This window comes from Epinephelus moara, chromosome 9 (genome assembly GCF_006386435.1).
Source record: "Epinephelus moara isolate mb chromosome 9, YSFRI_EMoa_1.0, whole genome shotgun sequence".
Lineage (NCBI taxonomy): Eukaryota > Metazoa > Chordata > Actinopteri > Perciformes > Serranidae > Epinephelus > Epinephelus moara.
Window position 1 is genome coordinate 18,784,786 of NC_065514.1, and position 22,335 is coordinate 18,807,120.

At 41.4% G+C, this 22,335-nt stretch overlaps 1 protein-coding gene across 1 annotated transcript in view; it reads left to right on the forward strand.

The window, feature by feature from the left end:
• The window catches only part of nnt (nicotinamide nucleotide transhydrogenase), a 40,569-nt gene that overhangs the window by 5,418 nt on the left and 12,816 nt on the right, over window positions 1–22,335 (forward strand). Inside the window, exons 3-16 of the mRNA XM_050052881.1 lie at window positions 2,159–2,388; window positions 2,541–2,758; window positions 3,004–3,091; window positions 3,237–3,325; window positions 4,604–4,791; window positions 5,107–5,240; window positions 5,344–5,535; window positions 7,782–7,935; window positions 9,965–10,126; window positions 14,696–14,806; window positions 18,274–18,419; window positions 18,576–18,771; window positions 19,389–19,622; window positions 20,940–21,100. Coding sequence (XP_049908838.1) covers window positions 2,159–2,388; window positions 2,541–2,758; window positions 3,004–3,091; window positions 3,237–3,325; window positions 4,604–4,791; window positions 5,107–5,240; window positions 5,344–5,535; window positions 7,782–7,935; window positions 9,965–10,126; window positions 14,696–14,806; window positions 18,274–18,419; window positions 18,576–18,771; window positions 19,389–19,622; window positions 20,940–21,100 — 2,303 coding nt within the window. The remainder of the gene's footprint in view (window positions 1–2,158; window positions 2,389–2,540; window positions 2,759–3,003; window positions 3,092–3,236; window positions 3,326–4,603; window positions 4,792–5,106; window positions 5,241–5,343; window positions 5,536–7,781; window positions 7,936–9,964; window positions 10,127–14,695; window positions 14,807–18,273; window positions 18,420–18,575; window positions 18,772–19,388; window positions 19,623–20,939; window positions 21,101–22,335) is intronic.

The following is a 22,335-nucleotide window of genomic DNA, read 5'->3' on the forward strand; positions in this document are numbered from 1 at the left end:
TTTCCATAGGAGCTGACACAACATGTCACCTGCTCAGACACTAAAAAAGACACAAAGTGAACTGACTCAGAATAGTAATAGTTTGGTGTCTTTGTATCTCTATTGTCCCACCTTCTTGACTCTGTTTCAATCTTTTTGTAGTCCCATTAACAATTTCATGCTCATCATTAGATTCCCCTTTATTCTCAGACATGTTGAGTTAGGTCTGTTTTTAAATGGCTAAAGTCCAGAACAACATATGAAAGCTTTCTACCCGTATATTGCAAACAACAATGCAGTTTGTTGTTTTGTGTCTGTACCGTTTTAGCCTTTAATTGATAGGACAGCTTAAGCATGAAGGGGGGAGAGAGAGAGAGAGAGAGGGAAGGACATGCAGCAAAGGGCCACAGGCTGGAGTCGAACCCGGGCCGCTGCGGCAACAGCCTTGTACATGGGGTGTCTGCTCTACCACCGACGCCCTGATGTCCCCTTAAATGTCTGACCTTTACTCCACTGACTTGAGTCTGTGCAAAGTTGGTCACTAGAGAGGTGTTTGAACATTCCTGTACTGAAGGGGGCAATGTCTGAGTGCTTCCCTAAAATCTGAGATTCAAATGTAGGCTGGGTAGCTAGATTAGGTACATCACCAATACATGTAATGCGTATCAACAGGAAACAGATTCAGCACAACTCCAGTAAATAAAAAACAAATACAATGACACAGTGAGAGTTAATTTTCCAAATAATTTTAGTATTTTCAGGACGAAGGGCTCACAGTGTTACATAACAATTCCATCGTGTGAAGACAGGTTTTTAGATACATTCAGTCAGACATCCTAAATACACTCACACAAGTGCAAGATAATACAAAAATATATCAGATATAAAGGACATTTGATATAACACGATATACAGTGGTTAAATATGGCTGAAATATTATAGGGTTCAAAGAAAAAGATAGTGATATTATTTCAAAGTAAAGTGAGGAAGTTTTCACAACAAACATAGACTGTGCTGTTTTTGGATGTAAACTGGACCCTGGAGCTTCTTTCCACTAACTACCATAACCCCCATCATAGCAAGTATTCTCATATGTTTCACAACCATTAAGACTGTGAACCACGGCCAGTTAGCCAACAAGCTAACAAACAACTTAAACAAAAAAAAAATGCTAACTACACTTAACATACTGATTTGTCTAACAGTTGCCGATTGCGGTTCACAACATACTCCTCATCTGAGTCAATGTCTGGCTGAATTTCAAACATGTTTGACTGAAACTCTCTGCGGTTTCCTGTAATGCTAACACTGGCCATCTTGATGCGCGCTGCTCTTTCACAGGTCCAACTGGCATGAGCAGTACTGGAGACAGAGGAAAGCGAGAGTAGAGGCCAGATCCAGAATTTCTTAAAGAGTAGATCTGCTTTTGGCCCCAATTTGGAGGGCTTTTTTTTATAACTATTATGGGGGTAAACCATGTCAAACAAAATATTTGCATAAGTACATACATTAAATTTGAAAGGGAGGCTTTAAATATTGACAGGCTGGCTGTTATGGATTTTTTTTGTTGTTGTTCTTATATGCCATGTAATATCTTAAATTGCTGTAGGATGGATTGGCATGAGATTTTGTACAGGCGTTCACGTTCCCCAAGGAAAAAACTTGAAAGAAAATCACTAAATACCTGCAAAACTCATGACATTCCCATCTGCCTCAGCCTTGTGCAGTGCTAAATAGCAAATGTTTGCATGCTAACACACTAAAGTAAGCACAGCCTCAAAGAGCCACAGACATGGCTGTAGTCTCTTACTGTTGTTGCTGGACACTGACCTTGTCTGCCTACCAAGGCCATTGCATATAGAGCACAGTATGTACAGCTTTTACTCCGCTCATGGCTGTTTCTTGAGGAGACTGACTCTCCTTAAAGCTCAAGGTATCTGCCTGAAAGAGTATTTTCCTCTGTGCTGTTGTAATGTTTGTAATAAAACTTATTTTTCAAATGATCTGCATGTCTTAAATCATGAGTTTTGACTTGTGAAAGAGATCCACTCGATTAACAAAACAACTGTGAAGTATCCTGTGTATTGTTTGTGTATATTCCTGCTCTTATGAATAATGAAATAATACAACAGCTGTCACTTATCTCACATGCTGCTCTATTGTTTCTCTTTGCCTGCAGGTATTCCATACAAACAAATCACAGTCGGTGTTCCCAAAGAAATCTTCCAGAACGAACGTCGTGTAGCACTTTCTCCTGCTGGTGTCCAGGCGCTCATTAAACAGGGCTTCAACGTAATCGTGGAGTCTGGAGCAGGAGAGCCTTCCAAGTTCGCTGATGAACATTACACCCAGGCTGGAGCAGCAATTAAAGACGTTAAGGATGTCTTGGCGTCTGATGTGCTGGTTAAGGTAGGATTTAAGTGGAGGGCGGAGTATTAGATAATTCACCAACACCGGAGGGAGGAAAAGGTTAATAAGGTCAGGGATAGTGGATTTGTTGCAGCCATCCTATCACACACTCTTCTGTCCTGACCTTTGTTAACCAATATCTCTGCTCCCAGGTTCGTGCTCCTGTTTTCAACCCTGACCTGGGTGTCCATGAGGTGGAGCTGATGAAGGACGCAGCCACTTTAATCAGCTTCATCTACCCAGCTCAGAACCCTGAGCTGATGGACATGCTATCCCAGAAGAAGGCCACCGTCCTGGCCATGGATCAGGTGCCTCGAGTCACCATAGCCCAGGGTTACGATGCACTGAGCTCCATGGCAAACATTGCAGGGTATGTACATGGTGCCTTCAAGGGAGGTCATGTTTACTGTGTTTGAGAGGTGTTTGCTTGAATGACTCACTGATGTGATTTTACTGTCTGTGTAAGAGAGACATTGCACTTTCATGTGTTCAGATATTAAAAAATATATCTGTTCAAGTAGTTTCTACTGTCATAATTTAACTTGTTTAAACACAGTACAGTTCATATCTGTATCCATATTGCATTATGTTTCATTACCTGTGTTGTCATTTCAGGTACAAGGCAGTTGTTCTGGCAGCAAACAACTTTGGTCGCTTTTTCACTGGACAAATCACAGCTGCAGGGAAAGTGCCTCCTGCAAAGGTGAGTGATACAAGTGTGTGATTCTGTAGTTAGTGATTCTTTTATTGGCAAACAATACAAGTATTATCATACGTGTGAATGTGTCAGTTTTAACATGCCAAATCACTGTACTGACCATCCCAAGCTATTTCATGTATGTGAATAGGTTCTGATCATTGGAGGTGGTGTTGCTGGATTGGCAGCAGCTGGTTCTGCCAGAGCCATGGGAGCCATTGTCAGAGGATTTGATACCAGGTTGGTTTTTGATGTTATACTGTGTGTCTGAATGCAGATGAAATGAACACTGTCTTTAACAGACTGTATTTGAGCACAAGTGCAGAATTAGATGAAATTATTATCTGCTAATATGATCAGATTAGGGGTGTAACAGTACATGTATTTGTTCCATACCATTCGTTTCGGGATGTGACATCTATTCGGTACCCCTCATGACCCAAACAGTCAAAATAGTCTATTAGTGTGTACTACTGGAAAGTTTTGGCAGCACACAACAATTTGTGTCTAAATGTATGCCCACATTGTTCAGCTGTAGTTGGGTATATCTGTAGAAACACTCAAAACATTTCATTTATGACGGCATCACCTGAACAAGACAAAAACAAGCTGCAAGGCAAAGTCTTTCTCTCCTCAGTGTTCAGGCAGTGTCACACTGCAGATTCAGACTGTGCCGAAGTAATAGTTCATGCCAAGAGTGTAAATTGCTTCCTGTATGCACCCAAATTTGCATATGTTGTATGTTGTGCAGTACCAAATTTAAAGCATACAGTAAATGTGCTACAATGTGCCTTCATGTGTATTTTAGGCTCAACATTTTAGTCAGTTGTGCCTGCCCTGTATAAATGTGTGCAAGCTGTAGGTCAGGAATAATCAAGTAAAAGTCTTACGATAGAGCATTACATTTCTAACATGTATGTTATTTATTTTTATTTATGTTTTCTTATTGTATTTAAGTCCCTTAACTCTTCAGGAAATAACTCCAGCCAATGAGCCACCATTGAATGTTCACATTTTCTCAAAAAATAAAATTTTCTGTATGAAAAATGCACAGGACCATGGCCCCAAAACTGAGATACATACAGGAACTTGAATTTTGTGTACCATTACACCCCTGGATCAGATTTGTTTATCTGGATAGGACTGACAACTGCAATGGCAGCATCTGATTTACTGTACATGCAATCATAGTGTATTAGAAGCCTTTGTAGAAAAAAATAAGACACAAATATGGTTTGAAAGAGTGACAACAATATTGCATAATTTCCACATGATTTGATCGCAATAGATTATAATCCTTAAGATTTCATTCCTAGGGGCAACAACACTCCTTGAATGCCAAACAGACTTAGGTTGTTTTTAAAGAAAAGAAGTCCGTCAATTTTTCCGTCATGCCATGAGCATCCAAAGTCTGTGTGTCTGTGCATGAAGGCAAGCAATGCTGTCTGCATTACCAGTCTAGCAGAGATATTTTTCCTTCTGCCTGACTAAAAATCACCTCTTCCCCTCATTTCCCAGAGCTGCAGCTTTGGAGCAGTTTAAATCTCTGGGCGCGGAGCCACTGGAGGTGGACATTAAGGAGTCAGGAGAGGGTCAGGGAGGCTACGCCAAGGAAATGTCAAAGGAGTTCATCGAGGCAGAGATGAAGCTGTTTGCCAAACAGTGTCTGGATGTGGACATCATCGTCACCACTGCTCTCATCCCTGGTATGCACAGAAGCATGAACTCATACACAGTTAACACCAACTGCAAATGTCAAAATTGCAGAGGGAAGCAAACAAAGGTTTTGGTATGAGACGTGTATTCTGGGCAGGTAGTCAGAGAATTTAGAAATAAAAAGGACCAATAACAAAATGTGAAACAATAAAAATAACTTTAATGGGAACATATTTTACAACAGTTTCTCATTTGTTCCATTACATTGTGTGGCCATGTATCCACAGCAGCTGTTGTGAATATGTTTCATTTCTTGGGAATGTGTGTGTAAAGCCTTGATGTCCGTCTCCATTGTAACATTATAGGCAGGCGTGCACCCATCCTCATCACCAAACCAATGATAGAGAGCATGAAAGATGGCTCAGTGGTGGTAGACTTGGCTGCTGAGGCTGGAGGAAACATTGAGACCACGGTACCTGGAGAGCTGTCGGTACACAAGGTCAGTGTACATCACACCCATACGAAAAAGACAAAGGTGTTTGGGTTTATCTTAATTGTCATTGTGTTAAAAAGGGTATTTTTTATTTTTTTTTATTTTTTAGGGAGTGACCCATATCGGCTACACAGACCTGCCCAGCCGTCTGCCGACACAGTCCAGCACTCTGTACTCCAACAACATTACCAAGTTGATTCGAGCCATCAGCCCGGACAAGGACAACTTCTACCTCGACGTCAAGGAAGTGTTCGACTACGGGACCATGGATCACGTTGTGAGGGGATCCATTGTCATGCAGGTAGGAGGTCTAATGTGGTCAGCAGTCAAACAAACATGTAAGTATGTGTACAGCTGGGATGTCAGACAAATTTCTCAGCTGATAAGCAGGTTGCAGCACAGAAGAAAACAGAGTCCATGCAGTCATATGGAAAGTCATTCAAAATGCCCTGCAGGTCCCTCTCATGGTCACTAGATGTCATCCTAACAACACTTTCTACTGAGAGCATCTCCACAGTTGTTAATGTAGTGGTGTCCCCTTGAGCATTTCCAGTGAAAAAATGGGTTCTCTGACCTGTTTCTTACTCACTCCTTACTTAAGCAGCTAAAGTATGGAGTGCCAAAGTTGAGCTTGATTGGTGCAACTATTTAGTCAATTAGAAATTAAAATATTCAGGTAATTATACCCAAATGTCCCTACATTGTAACAATACAATTTCATTTCTTTTTTTTTTCTTTTAGATATTTTTTGGGGCATTTTTAGCCTTTATTTGATAGGATAGACAAGCATGAAAGGGGGAGAGAGAGAGGGAGTGACATGCAGCAAAGGGCCACAGGCTGGAGTCGAACCCAGGCCGCTGCGGCAACAGCCTTGTACATGGGGCGCCTGCTCTACCACTAAGCCACCGACGCCCCGTAACAATACAATTTCATACTAAATGACTATTCTTCAATACTGCTCTGCCCATTAATAACATTTGCATTATTTTGTTATCACTGTTGATGTACTGTTTGTATGTTATATACAGCTCTATATGAAGATCTGCCTTCTAACATGAGTGTTCATGCTGTTCTAATATTACAGTCTAAAATGCTCAAATTTAAGATCATTAAATTTTAGTAAGAGCCTGCTGATAATTTGCCCCATTGGCTTGTTAAAAATAGTGGTATATCAGTGCATATGTCGTCCAATTAGTAATAACACGACATCTGATGGTGCCTGAGGAAGAACAAGCTTAAAAGACACTGCAATCCAGAGCAGCTGCCTGTCCCGTTCCCTTTTTGTGTTCTGTGTGCTTTTAAGTACCTGCAGTTGAGCACATGCTGAGCAAATTAAATTTCCTCACTTTTTTATATTTAAAGGCTTCCTTTGTTCCTCTGTTTCCTCTTTTCCACCAAATTAGCTCTGGTTCTTGAACTGGTTACGTTCAGGATTCTTTGAACTCTGATGCTATCGAGCACATGAGCCTGTGTTTCCACTAGTCTTGAACGAAACAATTGTCATTAAGGATGCGTCATCAGCGGAGGGAGTTGCGCAATGCACAACAGGAGTAATTAGTAGCAGCAAGATGGCGGATCGCATGATTATCTTTGAGCTTTTTTCTGTTATTACAGATGTTTGTTTTTAATCAAAATTTAAAAATCAAGCATTGACCAACTATCAGTGATGAGATGATTATTTTTTGCTTAACTTCTCAAATGTTGCCTTTTACATCCTCTCTTTCCAACCTGTAGAATATGACACGTCCACTGATGTCTTCGTGGTTCACATTAGGTCAAGGAAAACCTGCTATTTTTTGGTTCCAGCTGGGAACCAACTTTTTGGGTTCTGAACCAATTTATGTTTGGTCAAATGCTCTGAACGGTTCAAAATTAGGAGCATGAATGGGAACAGAACCCATACATACTGGTGGAAAATGAAACAGTAAATGCCCCGATAACTATCTGGGTCACAGTTCTACAAATGTGAGGGACCCTTATAAAAATGTTTGCTTTTATAGTATGTGTTAATGTTAAAAAAAGTATTTTGTTATTCACTGTTTTTCCTTTATTAACTCTCTAATGTGGATATCAGTGCTGGCCTTTCTTTAATATCAGTGTTCTCTTAGTAAGGTGGACCCAAATCATTTAAATCAGTTTGAAGTCATAGATTTTGGGCCATTATTTTTGCTTTAATCAATCTAAGTCAAGCTTTGTTCATTTTTTTGGAGTAAACAAATAGACTTTCCATACCTAATCGCAATAACAGCCACACATCTTATAAATGATGCTGAAATGCAGATATCACTTACTGTGCTTACTGATCATTAGTTTGCTCACTTTGATCTTGACAGCACAGTCTAATGTTTCACAGATTTACTAATGCACCAGAGGTCATCGTACACCACCAGGTGATGAGATCAGGGAATAAAGTGCAGATAACTACAAGCCGAGCCATTAATATGGTGGTTAGGAAAGACTGATTGAACTTTCTGTTTGTTCTTTTTTCCCCCGTCTTTCTCCTTTTTCACATCATACCACTCTCTGTCTAATTATCGTCCCCTCCAGAATGGAAAGAACCTGTTCCCCGCTCCCCAGCCCAACAATGTGCCCGTCGCAGCTCCTCCTAAACCTAAGTCCGTCCAGGAAATGGAGAAAGAGAAGGCTACACAAATCTCCCCCTTCAGGGCTACACTCACCACTGCTGGCGTGTACACTGGAGGTGAGTGGGATGTGCCATTAATTTAAGATTTTCTGGTGAGGCAGAAAAATCAGGACGATGTTATCTCAGAGCTTTTCTCATTTACAGGGTTTGTTTTTAATTGTCTACATTGGGTCTTAAAGGGACAAGTTTATCTTGAGTGACCGGGTCATGGATTGGGGAAAGCAACATTACTGTTAGGTTTTTCAAATTTTTTGGCGTTTTGAGCAACACAAGCCGAGTGCCATCTAGTTCCATTACATTTGAGACAAGGCAACGGCCAATATCTAACACTCAGCAACTCACAACAAAACAATCTAGATTGATAAACAGCACTACAGGTAAGAGGACAAATATGCATTCTTGATTTTGGGGTGAACTGTCCCTTTAAGGTCTGTCAGAAGGTGAAGCATAGGTTAATAATCAGCTTTCTAGGTCACTGCTGGAATGTGCACAGGAGGCGAGAAGTGACACACACACAGACGCCCTGTCAGTGTCAGGAAGTGTGCATTGTAAAAAATAGTGTCATGCTGAGTGTGTGTTTGAAGTAGTGCTGCAGTGAGTGGTTCCCATGGTGCCACACAGCAGCGCCCTGTGTAAGTGCGCCACATGCAGTTAATGTGGTTCACACATTGTTCAGGCACTCAAGTAGTTTCCTACTTCACACCACCACACAGCTTCTGGTGTTAGCTGCTCTTTTTTTTTTAAAGAGTGAGAACTTGCTTTGTGCTGGTTATGTGCTTATTAGTGTGGCATGTAATGAAGTAGTTTTGATCATTTTAGATTGATTGTTGTGGAAATTGAGTGTTTGTTACATGCGAGATACCAACAGTCTTGCAAATATAGCGAGACAAATTGCTCTTTACCTGTCTTGAAGTCAAAAGGAAATAAGGACATCATGGGTGGTCAAGTGCCCACCACATCTACCACAGTCAAAGAAAATATGCTTATGACTGGGGACATGTACTACATCCAAAACTCATTTATACTAATTAAACTGCTACTATAAGCCCAGAGGAGTTGAGCGATAGCAGGATAGGAAAGAGAAAAAGCATTTCTGCAACACAGAATTAAGTTGGTCTGAGACACTCTGTGCTAACCAGGACCCCACCGAAGTGCACCAGGCTTTAAAGCCAGTTTTCGTAGTGGCCAAACAGTGGAATTACATCCATCATATGAAGCCCTGTGGCCCACAATTTCTTCCCATCGACTTGCATGGTGAAAAAGACGTCTGTAAAATCAGTAGATACATTTTTTTGATCGCCACAACCCCTGCAAAAAGACTCATTTCACTATCAGAAATGGATCCATTTGAAACTTCTAAAAGAGCTGCATGATTTAATCATTCTATTCCTATTTAAGTTAGCGAAGTGCTAAACAGTAAGTTGTCGGCTTGGCTTTTAGAAGTCTCTCGTGGGGTTGCCACACACTACGGGCCACACAGTGCAGAAGCAGTGCTGATCATCTGAGTAGCTTTATGCCCGTCAGCTGAACTTTTTTGGCTCCATGTGCCACTGAGCAGCTTTCAAAGGAATGATGGGAGGTCCTGCTTCCAGTGTGGTATCCAGTTCGCTTTATACATCTCTCAAAGCCCCCCTCTACCGAAAATCCATCTTGGCATCTCTCCACCGTCACTGCAGCCGGAGGAATGATTGTAATGGAGTATAGTGGCACTGTTTCCAGTAAAAGCTTCTAAACCAAAATCTTCACAATTGGACATGTTCCAGCAGGAATATGATCCAAAATCATGCAGAAATTTACAACATCTGCAACCAAGATTACACATTTCCCAGACGTTCGCATTGTGCTACATGTAGCAGTGCAGGCTACGCAATGTAAACACTTGCAGTATGTGCCTGGACACAAGAAATCTGTCACATGCTGACATCATCTTGCCTCGAAAGTAGAAAAAAACAGAGTATTCAGAACAGTCTGAAGCTGGAAGATTTTGGCCACATTTAAAATTAACATCCATCATTGTAACATTATATGACAGAAAATAAGGAAAAGCATAATAAGTCTCCTTTAACTTTGTCTTTCTTTGTTCCAGGTGCTGCCACTTTGCTGGGTCTGGGTCTGTCGGCTCCTAACGCTGCCTTCACTCAGATCGTCACCACCTTTGGTCTGGCTGGCATCGTGGGATACCACACAGTGTGGGGGGTCACTCCTGCTCTGCACTCTCCACTCATGTCTGTCACCAACGCTATCTCAGGTTAGTTAAGCGTGTCTTTTGCAAAACACCTCTCAGTCCAAAACACCACCACATGGAACATGCAGGAGAAATATAGTAATAAATCACCTTTGAATTCTAACACATTAATAGAAAAATCCGAATACAATATGTAAAACAAACCACAAAACATTCAAACACAAAATAAAGACCTAGCTAGAGGATCAAACGTGTCAGTGCAGCAGTCCCCGTCACCTTGCTGTTGCTTTTCAGAGCCCAAATAAAAACTTTAAAGATTGTGTCCTTATTGTTGGCTGCCGCTTAACACGGAGGGGTTAAGAGGTTACAGAGGTAAGTGCATGTGTGTGTTCTCGTGGCTTTGATCACCCTTGAGACCCACTCTGGGGTAGGAAGTAACACACCGTCGGTGATCTTTGAGGGTCAGGGAAGTCCTTTGCTCGTTTAACTGCGCACACAGTCGGACATGAGAGCTTGGCTGTGGAGCCCAGCAGCGCAACAACCAAGAGACAGTTTTCACTTCCTTTTAAAACTTTATTGCTTACACCTACACCCTAATTTAACATTCCCATCTTCACACCATCTTACTTGTTTATCTAAGTCTGTGCCCTTTTTATTTTCCGCCCTGATATCTCTTCTTCAAGTTCACAAAATGTTACTTTCTCAAATTTGTCAAATTCCATCAAAATCCCTTTTTAAAATTTTATTTTTGTTCGAAACAAAATGCACAAGTTCATGAGATCATCACGAATATCAGTAGAATACAAGACCGCAAATAAAAGAAATTATTAGACGTTATAGTTCATTTGAAGGTTTTCCTTTCTCCTCTCCAAGTTGACTGTCCTTCTTTTCTCCCTTTCCTCCCTGTTCAGGTATTTTCCCTTCATATTTGGCGTTACTTTATTGCCTTTTTTTTCTTTATTTCTGTCACTGACTGACTGTGGTTATGGAAACAGTGAGACCAACAGAATTCTGTTGTTGTGCCAGGCATCGTAAAGACACACACACACACACACGCACAATCACTCAGACATGAGGGAATCATATTGGAATTTAGGGTTTGAGTGAGGGACAGTTATATTCTTCATGGGGAGATTATTGTGTTACAACCAGTGGTGACTGTGACTGGTGGGTCATCTTAAATCCTTCAGACACTGGTCTGGTATCCAGTGGCTCATTGAGGTGCATCTTTATATCGGGTGTCTGATAGAAATGCTTTCATCTATTTGAGAGCACTGATTCACTGTGACACTCTGCCTGTAGCCTGGTAGCTGATGCTTGTCACAGTGCCACAACTACAGGACAGTAGCCCACCCAGTATATACGTGTGTGTGTGTGTGTGTGTGTCTGTGTGTGTCCACTGATGCCTATTGGCTTTCTTTCTGGCCTATCTGTTAGCTGTGGTGACCAAACTTGCCTTTGATCTCCACCGAAATGGTGTAACTGTACCATTTTGTTTTTTTAAGATCAAGTAGCCCACAAAAAAATATGGTGTGCCAAATTTAGAAGGCCACAGCTGTTATTTCAGTATGTCAGTTACATATTTAATCAACATTTAGGTAAATATACTGTCTAAGTATCTCATTATCAGACACCCAATTTTAAAGGACTTGGATCAGAGCGGGCTCCACCGATGGCGCCACTCCCTCTGTTGCTGCGTCCCTCTCTGGCCCGGCTTGTGCGCGAGCCATCTCCGCCCAAACGGGATTCGCCGTGATATACAACATTTTTAATAGTATTAATTAATTATTAACAATATTCGAATTATCAAATTAAGGTTCGAACTTATTAAAAATATATATATATTCGAAATATTTCAAACTTAAATTTTTTTTGACAGCCCTACTTCAGATGGGGAACTGAACTAAAAGTAAAACCTATCTACTGTTTTACCTTACTGAAGACTGGAGCTGCTGGTCTACCACTGCCTCGATCAGTGAGTGTGTCTATATTATCATGTGACTTTGGTGTTTTAAAGAGTTAGTTCAGATTCACCAAAGTCACACAGTAACACAAACAAACTCATCAAGGCAATTGTTTTCAGTGAGGTCAAATTACTGATTTGGTCAGTGGAGACTGGCTTTGAAGGGAGCATAGATGAGTTTCACTTTTAGTTCAGTGTCTGGTTTGGGAAGTACTGAGCATACAGCTGTATTAATGAGAGTTGAAATATACTGCACGAGTTGTGTGAGAGTTTTTCTAAGAGATGTTTAGATAAAATTTTGTTGCTCTTGAACAGGAACCCCATAACACCAATTTTTCAATTTTTTTTGTTTTGATTTTTCCTTCATCTGAAGCATGTAAAAAAAGAAAAGTTTTCTTCATTAATTAAATGCAGCACAGGGTGAGTAAGTGACATACAAATGATAATTTGAGTGGGGAAGTTTTGCTTTTAAGCAAGCATCATATTCGCCTTGACGGCACACAAAGGCTAAATGCAGAAAAAAACATGAAAATCCAAATGCATAAGCCCCTAATACTGTGTTTTATGAGGCTATTTACCAGTTTTATGAGGTAATTCAATCGGTTGAGATAAATATCTGATGTATCCAACAGATTTCATGGCTGCATCATCAACATAGGGACTGAGTTACAGACATTAGTTGCATTGAAAACTAAAATCAGCCAAAAAAGGAAGCAATCCAGATAAAAGTGTAGGGAGCCTGGTGGCCAACAAATAGTAACAACCCTGGTTGGTGTCCAGCTGGGGAGTGGGGACCTTTGTTGTATGTCATTAGCCATCTAATAAGAGATGAGAAGAGGAGCAACACAACTTTTGAAGATTTAAAGAAGATTGCATTTGAAAACACAGAACTAGATTGCATATGGGATTTGAGCTGTCTGAGTATGCAAGTATGAGTTTACCTCACTGACATTGGCTAGCGTCTGTGCCAAGAGCAAAACATGCTTGTCATTCGCCTCTGGAGAAAATTGATGGTGACATCCTGACATACTTTCAGGTGTTTCTGTGCTACAAACCAAATAAACCAAATCCTGTCAATTCTGTCATTTTTAAATCCTCATCACAATAACTTTTCATGTTTCCAGCTGTAGTTGTCTCTTTTATAACAGTGGAAATTTTAAATTAGCCTGTATTTACCTAGTAGAAGTTGTGAAATGATGTTTGGCACCATTTGAAACTTGCTTTGTTTACGAGCTGATACACACATGATTAGAAAGTTGACTTTGCTGGAGAGAAAAAAGGAGACTAGTGAGAGAGGGTCAAACGTGCTTTATTTGTGAAATTTATAAACTGTTGACCTCAAGCACCAACATACATACATACATACATGCATATACACTCTTTACCTGCTAGTCAACCTAAATCTCACTCAACCACAATTCCGTGTGAATGCAGGCTCCCGGGGTGCTGTTTGTTGCATCTTACTGCCTGTAAGTCATTACAGGGCTGATGTTATCAAGGTTTCCTGAGCGTCTTTTGGTAAATACNGTCAACCTAAATCTCACTCAACCACAATTCCGTGTGAATGCAGGCTCCCGGGGTGCTGTTTGTTGCATCTTACTGCCTGTAAGTCATTACAGGGCTGATGTTATCAAGGTTTCCTGAGCGTCTTTTGGTAAATACTCTCTCTCTCTCTCTCTCTCTCTCTCTCTCTCTCTCTCTCTCTCTCTTTTTTATCTCTTAATCTTCCTATTTCTGTCTTTTTCCAATGTGGGAAGCAGACAGAGTATTCTGGACTTAAAGGAATACTTCACCCCCCAGATGGCCATTTGTATATCAGTTACTCTCCCGGGGCACGCTGAAGTCGTGAAGAAAACTTTGTTTTTCTTGCCTGCCTCTGGCGAAGAAAGAATTCAAAAACTGAATTGGAGTCATGGGGAGCTGTGTTTACCATCAGCAAAACTACATCAAAACATCCGTTTGCAAACTGTCACAAAACTCATCTATGCTCTCTTCAAAGCCAGACTCCATTGACGAAAACAGTAGTTTTACCTTGCCCAACACAAGGGCTGCTGGTCTGCTGCTGCCTTGATGGGTAGTTTGTGTTATTGTGTAACTTTGGTGACTCAGAACTAACCCTTTAAAACACCAAAGTCACACAATAACACAAACAAACTAACTGATCGAGGCAGTGGTAGACCAGCAGCTCCGGTGTTCGGCAAGGTAAAATTACTGTTTTCGTCAATGGAATCTGGCTGTGAAGAGATCAAACCTAAGTTTCACTGGATAAATGTGACTTGGATAACACTGGTCGAGTTGTGTGAGAGTTTGTAAACAGATGTTTTGATAAAATTTTGCGGAGCCCTATGGCTTTAGTAACGAAGACTTTACTCAGTTTTTGGATTGTTCGTTCACCATAGAGGCATGCGAGAAAAACCTTTTTCTTCAGGCATTCAAGGTAACACGGAGTAATTGATACACAAAAAGTCATTTGAGGGGTGAAGTGTTCCTATTAAAAGGACAGCTTTAAAGCATCTGCAGATGTTAAACAATGATATTAAGGATGAACTTTTTTATGCCTGAATTGATGTTCAATTGTTTTTGTAACATCTTCACCAAAGGCTTCGGTGTCCTGGATAATGAACTCTGAAACTGGAGGTTCATAACTCCAAAGTATCCTTGTTCTGCAGGTCTGACGGCTGTGGGTGGTCTGTCCCTGATGGGAGGCAGCTACACCCCAACATCTACTGCTGAGACACTGGCCGTGCTGGCTGCCTTCATCTCCTCGGTCAACATTGCTGGTGAGTCACCCACACATAGACACCTCACAGCGATCCCTGCCAGTTACAGCAACCTTTAGCCAATAAAATATCAACTTAGGCTGAAGATTGAAGTGTTTTATATTGATTGTACAATAACATGCTTTCGAACCAAGTTCTGCAGCTGCCCTCTAACCACCTGCTCAGACCATAGTCGGCAGTGGCTCTGTCTTGGACCACACACATTCATCCCTGCTATTACGCTTAATAATTCCCATTATAATGACAAAGTGTTCCCGGAGTCATTATAATACTCATCACTCTCTAATAGTCCTGGGAAACACAGTGTTCCTCCAGGGCTGAGCCATGAATTTGTTCTAAATCCTCCCGTTAGCTCATAGCTAGACACCAGGGGAGAATTTGACGCAGTGAAAAGTTAACTTGCACAATGGTTTGGTTCAGCCTGTTTGTTAAAATGCACCAAAGCTTCCTTGAGTTTTTATGTGTGAGAGATGCAGGGTACCACAATGTTTTTTAAGTTCAAGGCCAGGCTGTGAATCCTGCCACAAATCTCGGGCCCTCTAGGCTCTGCGGCATTACTGTTCAAACCACCTATTAGTCTTTTAGATTTCCCTCACCGAAAGCATGCTGAAATACCACAGCCTTTATAGACATACCTAGTTTCATTTTTGATCTTCTACATGGGTTCGTTTCCACACGCACATTTCTAAGTGGTTTACCACATTACCCATAAACCCTTGGGAACAGAAAAAAACATTCCATGGAAAGGGACGAAACACAATAGTGAAATTTAGCTCCAATAAAACAGACCCTGAGATTTTTCAGTCTGCGCGTCTGTTTTGAGGAACAGGTCCCTGGCGATAGCTTCTTGTTCCCTTTGTGTCTCCGCAGCAGTATGATGTGGGAATGCATGGGAAACACCTGGGTCTGCTGAATATCTTGAGCTAAATATATTCAGTTTTTCACAATCTAAATGTCAGTATGTGTTACCAGGTCCCCTCAGATTCCATATTTTCTTTTTATTGCACCAGGCTCAGTCACTGAGCTAAATCTTATCTGGAACTCTGATTTTTTTAATTGCCTCAAAATATAATTGCATCCATGCTAGAAACAATCCAGCTGAAAGTCTTGTCTTGAAAGTTTTGATACGTAGTGGAATACTAGTTATTTCGGAGGCGCTATAAGTTTTTAGTCACACTAACAAACTAAAGTAAGATGCTTAACATTTGGTGCCTTTTCATGGACCCTAATATTCCACTAATAATCACAATAAAAATGACCCATGTAGCCATCTCAATCACAAGAGACTGGTTTTAATCCAGCCCAAAAGGATGGAATTTTTTAATTGGATAGAGAGGGGTGGTATAAACCTTCAATAATCCATTCAATAGGAAAATATTAACACCGAATATCCATGTAATAGTGGTGCAGTGCTTAGCATTGTCGCCTCACAGCAAGAGGATTTGCCCTTCTGTGAGAGGTTTGTACTGTATGTTCTCCTCATGTCATTGTGGGTTTTCTCCAGGTACTCCGGCTTCCTCCCACAAACCATGCAACAAAGACATGCAGGTTAATTGGTGACTCTAAATTGTCCGTAGGTGTGAATGTGAGTATGAATGGTTGTCTATCTTCATGCGTTAGCCCTTGGATAGTCTGGCGATCTGTCCAAGGTGTACCCCGCCTCTCGCCCACTGTCAGCTGGGATAGGCTCCAGCACCCCCTCGACCCCCAACAGGTTAAGTGGTTACGGAAAATGAATGAGTGAATGAACCATGTGAATGCTTAATCTAATTGTTTCCCTCTGGTTGGAATAAATACATTCCTTGCACATGTTTGCCCCATATGAGGATAACATTAGGTGACACAGGTGGTGTGTGTACAGCGCATGACATGCTGCAACAGCTGTTTCTACGCACCTCCCTGATTGTTCATAAATTCAAAAACTATTTAGCGTTCTGCTAGTGCCACAGTCTTATGTGACTGCTGTGATTCATTAACATAGTCAAAGTAGCCTTATTTAAGGTGGTTGTTACAAGCTAAATTGTGGAGTCTCTGGACATAACAATCATCTATTGCTACCAGTAGCAGTGGCCTGCATATGAGACGTTTATGGAACATTGGTAAGATATGACTTCTACCCTTAGTCTCCATGTAAGCTGTTTACATCTGTCATTTGTAGCTATAGACAATTACCTGGATTACACTTAAATTTTTTACTACTAAATTGGATAGGTTACTAAACAGGGGGAACCACTTCTTCTCCTTTTGTATTTTATGTATTGAATTAATTGAATTTTCTCTGTAAAGTTGAAAAAAAACTTCTCTCACTGTTAAATTCCCAGCAGATAGATGCTTTACAGTGCTTCAAGCGAAAAAAGTAATATTCTGATTAAATGTTTTGGAGCCTGTAAATGCACATCATATCGAATCCATTTTTTTTCGTGTTTGTGTTATCAGTCCAGTTGTTCTCTCATCATAATGATTTAATTCTGGTTGAAGACATGCCGTCCCTGTCATGGCACACAGTAGCTCAGTGTGTAGAGCCCAGCGCACAAAGGCAGTGTCCTTGCCACAGCGGCCACGGGTTCAATTATTGCTCATCCCCCATCTCTCCCCCTTTCGGGATTCGTGCTGTCCTCTCATTAAAGGTATCCATTTAACTGCAGCTTCTGAAAACATTAACCTGCTTGACATCAGTGTATTAGCAGGTCTGTGTACACATGTTAGCACGCTGATGTTAGCATTTAGCGCCAAAGCACTGCTGCATCCAGTACAGCCTCACAAAGCTGCATGGCTGCAGATTCTGAGGCCTCATGACCTGGCCAGTGTTGCTGATTTGCTTCTATTCTCATTTTCTTAATATAGTGTCAGCAGATCCCTTCTGGGTATAACTAAATATAGTGGACACTGGCTTTACGTTGTTTTAATACATGAACATTCCTCCATATTTAATATATTGACTTAGATTGGTCAGCAATAATATTAGTCAGATTATGTTACATGTTTTAACTCGGATAGTCTACGACTGAAAGTACACGAACTGCTAGGAAACAGGTGTTAGCCTCTAATTCACCTTTGTACGTATGGGTGCATGTGTGTGCGCGCTGCTACAGTCATGCCAGGGGGAAAAAAGGGAGACATACACACGGTAATGTGATCTCGTCCTGTAAAGCAGTGAGACACCGTCTGGTCCCGCTCTGACACTTTTGAGGTTTTCTACTTGAAATATTTACACTGACATAAAGTAGACTCATTAAATTCCTAACATTGGTTATTGGACTTGGCAACAGTTTTTAGGTATTGGCTTTAAAACACCTGTTGTCTAAAAATAGATATATTTCATGTATTTCAGGTGCCTCGACTCCCTGCCTTTATGCCCCCTTTTGCACATTTCTGCTTCTTCTTGTTCTGTAAAGCAGCTTTTAAACTGGATTTTGTGCCACTGTAACTTCAAATGTTGTATTCATTTTCTTTGTCTCTCCCCCCAGGTGGTTTCCTGGTGACGCAGAAGATGTTGGACATGTTCAAACGCCCCACTGATCCTCCAGAGCACAACTACCTTTATCTGCTTCCTGCTGGTGTCTTCGTCGGTGGCTACGCTGCTGCGCTGCAGTCTGGATACAACATTGAACAGGTGCAAGAGGATGTTTATGCCATGTCCCCCATGTTCTCCCAGATGTAGTACAGAACCCTCCAAGAAAATCATTTGGCCTTATTTCTCATTCTGTGGTCCTTCAATCCTTGTCTATAACCCCCTCTTTTTCCATTCTCTGTCTGCTTCTCTCACCAGATGATGTACTTGGGCTCAGGTCTGTGCTGTGTCGGTGCCCTGGCCGGCCTTTCCAATCAGAAGACAGCCCGTCTGGGTAATGCTTTGGGCATGATTGGAGTCGCAGGGGGGGTTGCTGCCACTTTAGGTGCCCTCAAACCAAGTCCTGAGCTCCTAGCACAGATGAGCGCAGCCATGGCTGTAGGCGGCACTACTGGTGAGTCAGTGTGAATTTATGTCAAATGAAGGAGAAGACAGACTTACAGGCAGACTCTAATTCTTGCAGAGTGTTGCAGCAGATGTAAATTAGTGGACACTGGTTTGTATGTGTGCATTTATTCCAAGCTTGGCCAGATTAAGCAGCAGGTGTGCAGAGCGCAGAGAGGTTACATCAAACACAACATGACTAACTCCCCGCCAGACTCAGGATGTCTGTCGAAATGGTCAGCAGCATGTATTACTCACTCTTTCACTCGTTCGGGACAGTTTGATCATTTAAATGCTAATTGTTCCAGTAACAAAGCAGAAACCTAGACTAAACTATCCACACAGACAGTAATGCTCGTTTCCAGATACAGCAATGGTGGAAAGCTTCCTGGAGGACACACAAACACAATGCAAACACACACACAAAGTGTAGACCCACTCACAAACAAGGAATTTCCCAGAACAGGCCTCATCAGCAACACCTGGTTCCTCAGATGGACCCACTTCCCAGCAGTCCTCTGAGTGTGTGTGCACGTGCTTGTGATTTGCATGTTATTAGCGTGTGGGTCTTTCAGGGCCACTGCTCATTCGTTATCTCTTGCTTTCTTTCTCCCTCTCTTCCTTTAGGCCTCGCCATTGCTAAGAAGATCCAGATCACTGACCTGCCCCAGCTGGTAGCTGCCTTCCACAGCCTGGTGGGGCTGGCGGCCGTGCTCACCTGTGTTGCTGAATACATGATCGAGTACCCCCACTTCGCCACAGACCCTGCAGCCAACCTCACCAAGATAGTCGCCTACATTGGCACCTACATCGGTGGAATCACTTTCAGTGGCTCCTTGGTGGCGTACGGAAAACTGCAGGGTGAGAGAAGCACAGTCATATGTATAACCTAAGAGTGTGGGAGGGAGTGTGCCGGTGGATGAGCTCAGACAGGTAGGGGGGAGTCAGGTTTTGGAGAGCTTTGTAAGTGATGATGAGGAGTTTGAAGTGGATACGCTGGGAGATTGGGAGCCAGCGGAGGTTATGAAGGACAGGGATAATGAGTGTTTGCTAGAGACTAGTCATGGATGAATGGAAATAAAATTAATAAAGAATATATACATATAACTTAGTCAAGGACAACATCATTATAAATCCAATTAATACCTAAAATAAGTGGGAAGACTCTATTGATATAATGTTCCCACGGAAAGATGTATTTAATATTATCTATAACACTACCCAAGATATCTCTACATGTATAATACAACTACAGATATCACATATATTTTTACCCACTAACAAGATGCTATCTATTTGGGGTCAAGAACAAACTTGTTTGTGAAGGTTTTGCAGTGATCTGTGTGTTTGTGTATGCTTGTGAGTTTGTGTGTGTGTCAGCATGTGTTGCATGACTACATGACCTCCAGATATGTATGTATGTATATGTGTCCCATGCAGTGTGTTGCTACATGTTGTGTATAATATTCGCCTTGACAAACTTAGAAGAAAAAATTACACTTGCAGTATGCTGATGCACAGGCAGAACTTTTAATGCTGATATGGTATTCATCAGCACATTCATCACACAGCTGATGACATGTGGAGACAAAGAGAAGGTCTTAACTGCATATTAAATGTGGCCAATTATGTGTTCTGTATTTGCCTTTTTATAGTCGTCACTTCGCATGACACACATCGGAAAACCTTGGATTGGCCCAAGGGTTGTAAAAGGAACATTGCGTTTATTGATGTAAATGAACCTCGCTCAGAACTTAATTTTCGGATTACTGGGGTTTATTTCATGTCAGCTTGGCCATGCTGCAGTTATCAACAAGAGCAGGTCTGATGCTTCAAACCAACTGCTGCCTGCTGTGAGGGGAAAAGAGAGCGGGGAAAAAAAGTTCATTGGGTTCATGCGCTGGCACCGGTCCTAGCAGCCACACTGTAATTTCCATGTTGACTGCAAGTGTTTCATGAGGGCAAATTATGCATGAACATGACATTCAGTTAATGACAAGTCTCAAGTGGCGGCTGCTGAAGGATTAATCTAACGATATACAAGCCTTTTCCGCTGTAATGAGTTATGCCGTTTTTAAGACAAGTTCGCAGCTGATTGATAATTGATATAAGTGTTTATGTGCAATCAGTTATTAGTGGTTCTATTAAGTCCCTTTTCTTCCTCTTTTCTCCATGCAGGTATTTTGAACAGCGCTCCCCTGATGCTCCCTGCTCGTCACGCTCTGAACGGCACTCTGATGGCAGCCAGCATTGGTGGGATGATTCCCTACATGATGGATCCCAGTTACACCACAGGCATCACCTGTCTCGGATCTGTCTCTGCTCTCTCCGCTGTCATGGTATGGTGTGTGTGTGCGCGTATTTCTGTGTTCTGTGTTTTTGCACTCAGTGAGACCCATCAATAGAAAAATCTGCATTAAAATATTGCAAGTTGGACTTTTCTTACATGCTGACAGACAGAACATTTTAGAGTGTTGTTAAAAGACTTCAGAAAACTCTGGGAATGGGAAAAGCATAAAAGAGTAAAAAATGATGCCAGAAGAGGATGTCGTATGTGAGGAAAAAGACAGCAAAGGGGATTTACTAAAACAACATAGTCAAATAAAAAGCCTCTTACCCAGGTAAGAGAAGCTGTGCAGACATTTAGTCAGAGTTGAGCTGTTAGTAGTCTGGCAGCCATTATGGCAAACAGGTTTGACTTTGTAAAACTGCCAGGGACCTGCTTGTATTGTTAAGTAATGCTTAACTTTTATTGTGCTACAGAGTTTGTCAGAGACAAGGATGTCCATGGTCAGCAGTAGGGTTGGGCAATAAGGCCAAACTACTATATCACAGTATATGTATATCTATGTCACAATAATGGTTGTATATCGGAAATAGGGAAATGGCTTAAATGAGATGCACCGTATTTCATCACATTTGACTATTTCCTTCTTTTATTTGGAACTTGCATACAAATAAAAACAACAGCCTCTCGCGAGATGACAGCTGACTTAAAACAAAAACACTCAAAACAAGAAAACTTGAATTCTTAAAAAATGGAAACAACAATTTTATGTGTTAAAGGTTTCTGGATTTACAGCTTCTCTCATCTCCTCCATGTCTGCCCGAATCGCATTACATTGCAAAGCAGCTGGATTTACAGGATCGTGCCAAAATCAAGAATCTCTTGCATGAATGGCAAAACATTTAAGAATAAACAGCAATTAAGATGAGATAAGATAAGACAGACTTTATTGTCCTGGAGGAAATTTGTCTTGGATACATGCCGTACCTGCCGTTAACAGATACAAAAAGTGTACACCGTGCACAGAGCTGTGGCTATTCACAATCCCGCACACACTCAGTACCTACAGTGCATGTACGGACTGCCACTAGCCAACAAATTGCATGCTGCCCATTGCACAACACATCTGTTTTACATATATGTATATACATATACAAATGTACACAAATACGTACACAGACATACATATTTACAACTAACTACTAACTACACATTCACATTGTGAGGTTAAGCTAGTTAGCTCTCATCTAAAGCTTTAATGGACAAAGGGACAAAAGAAATTTTACT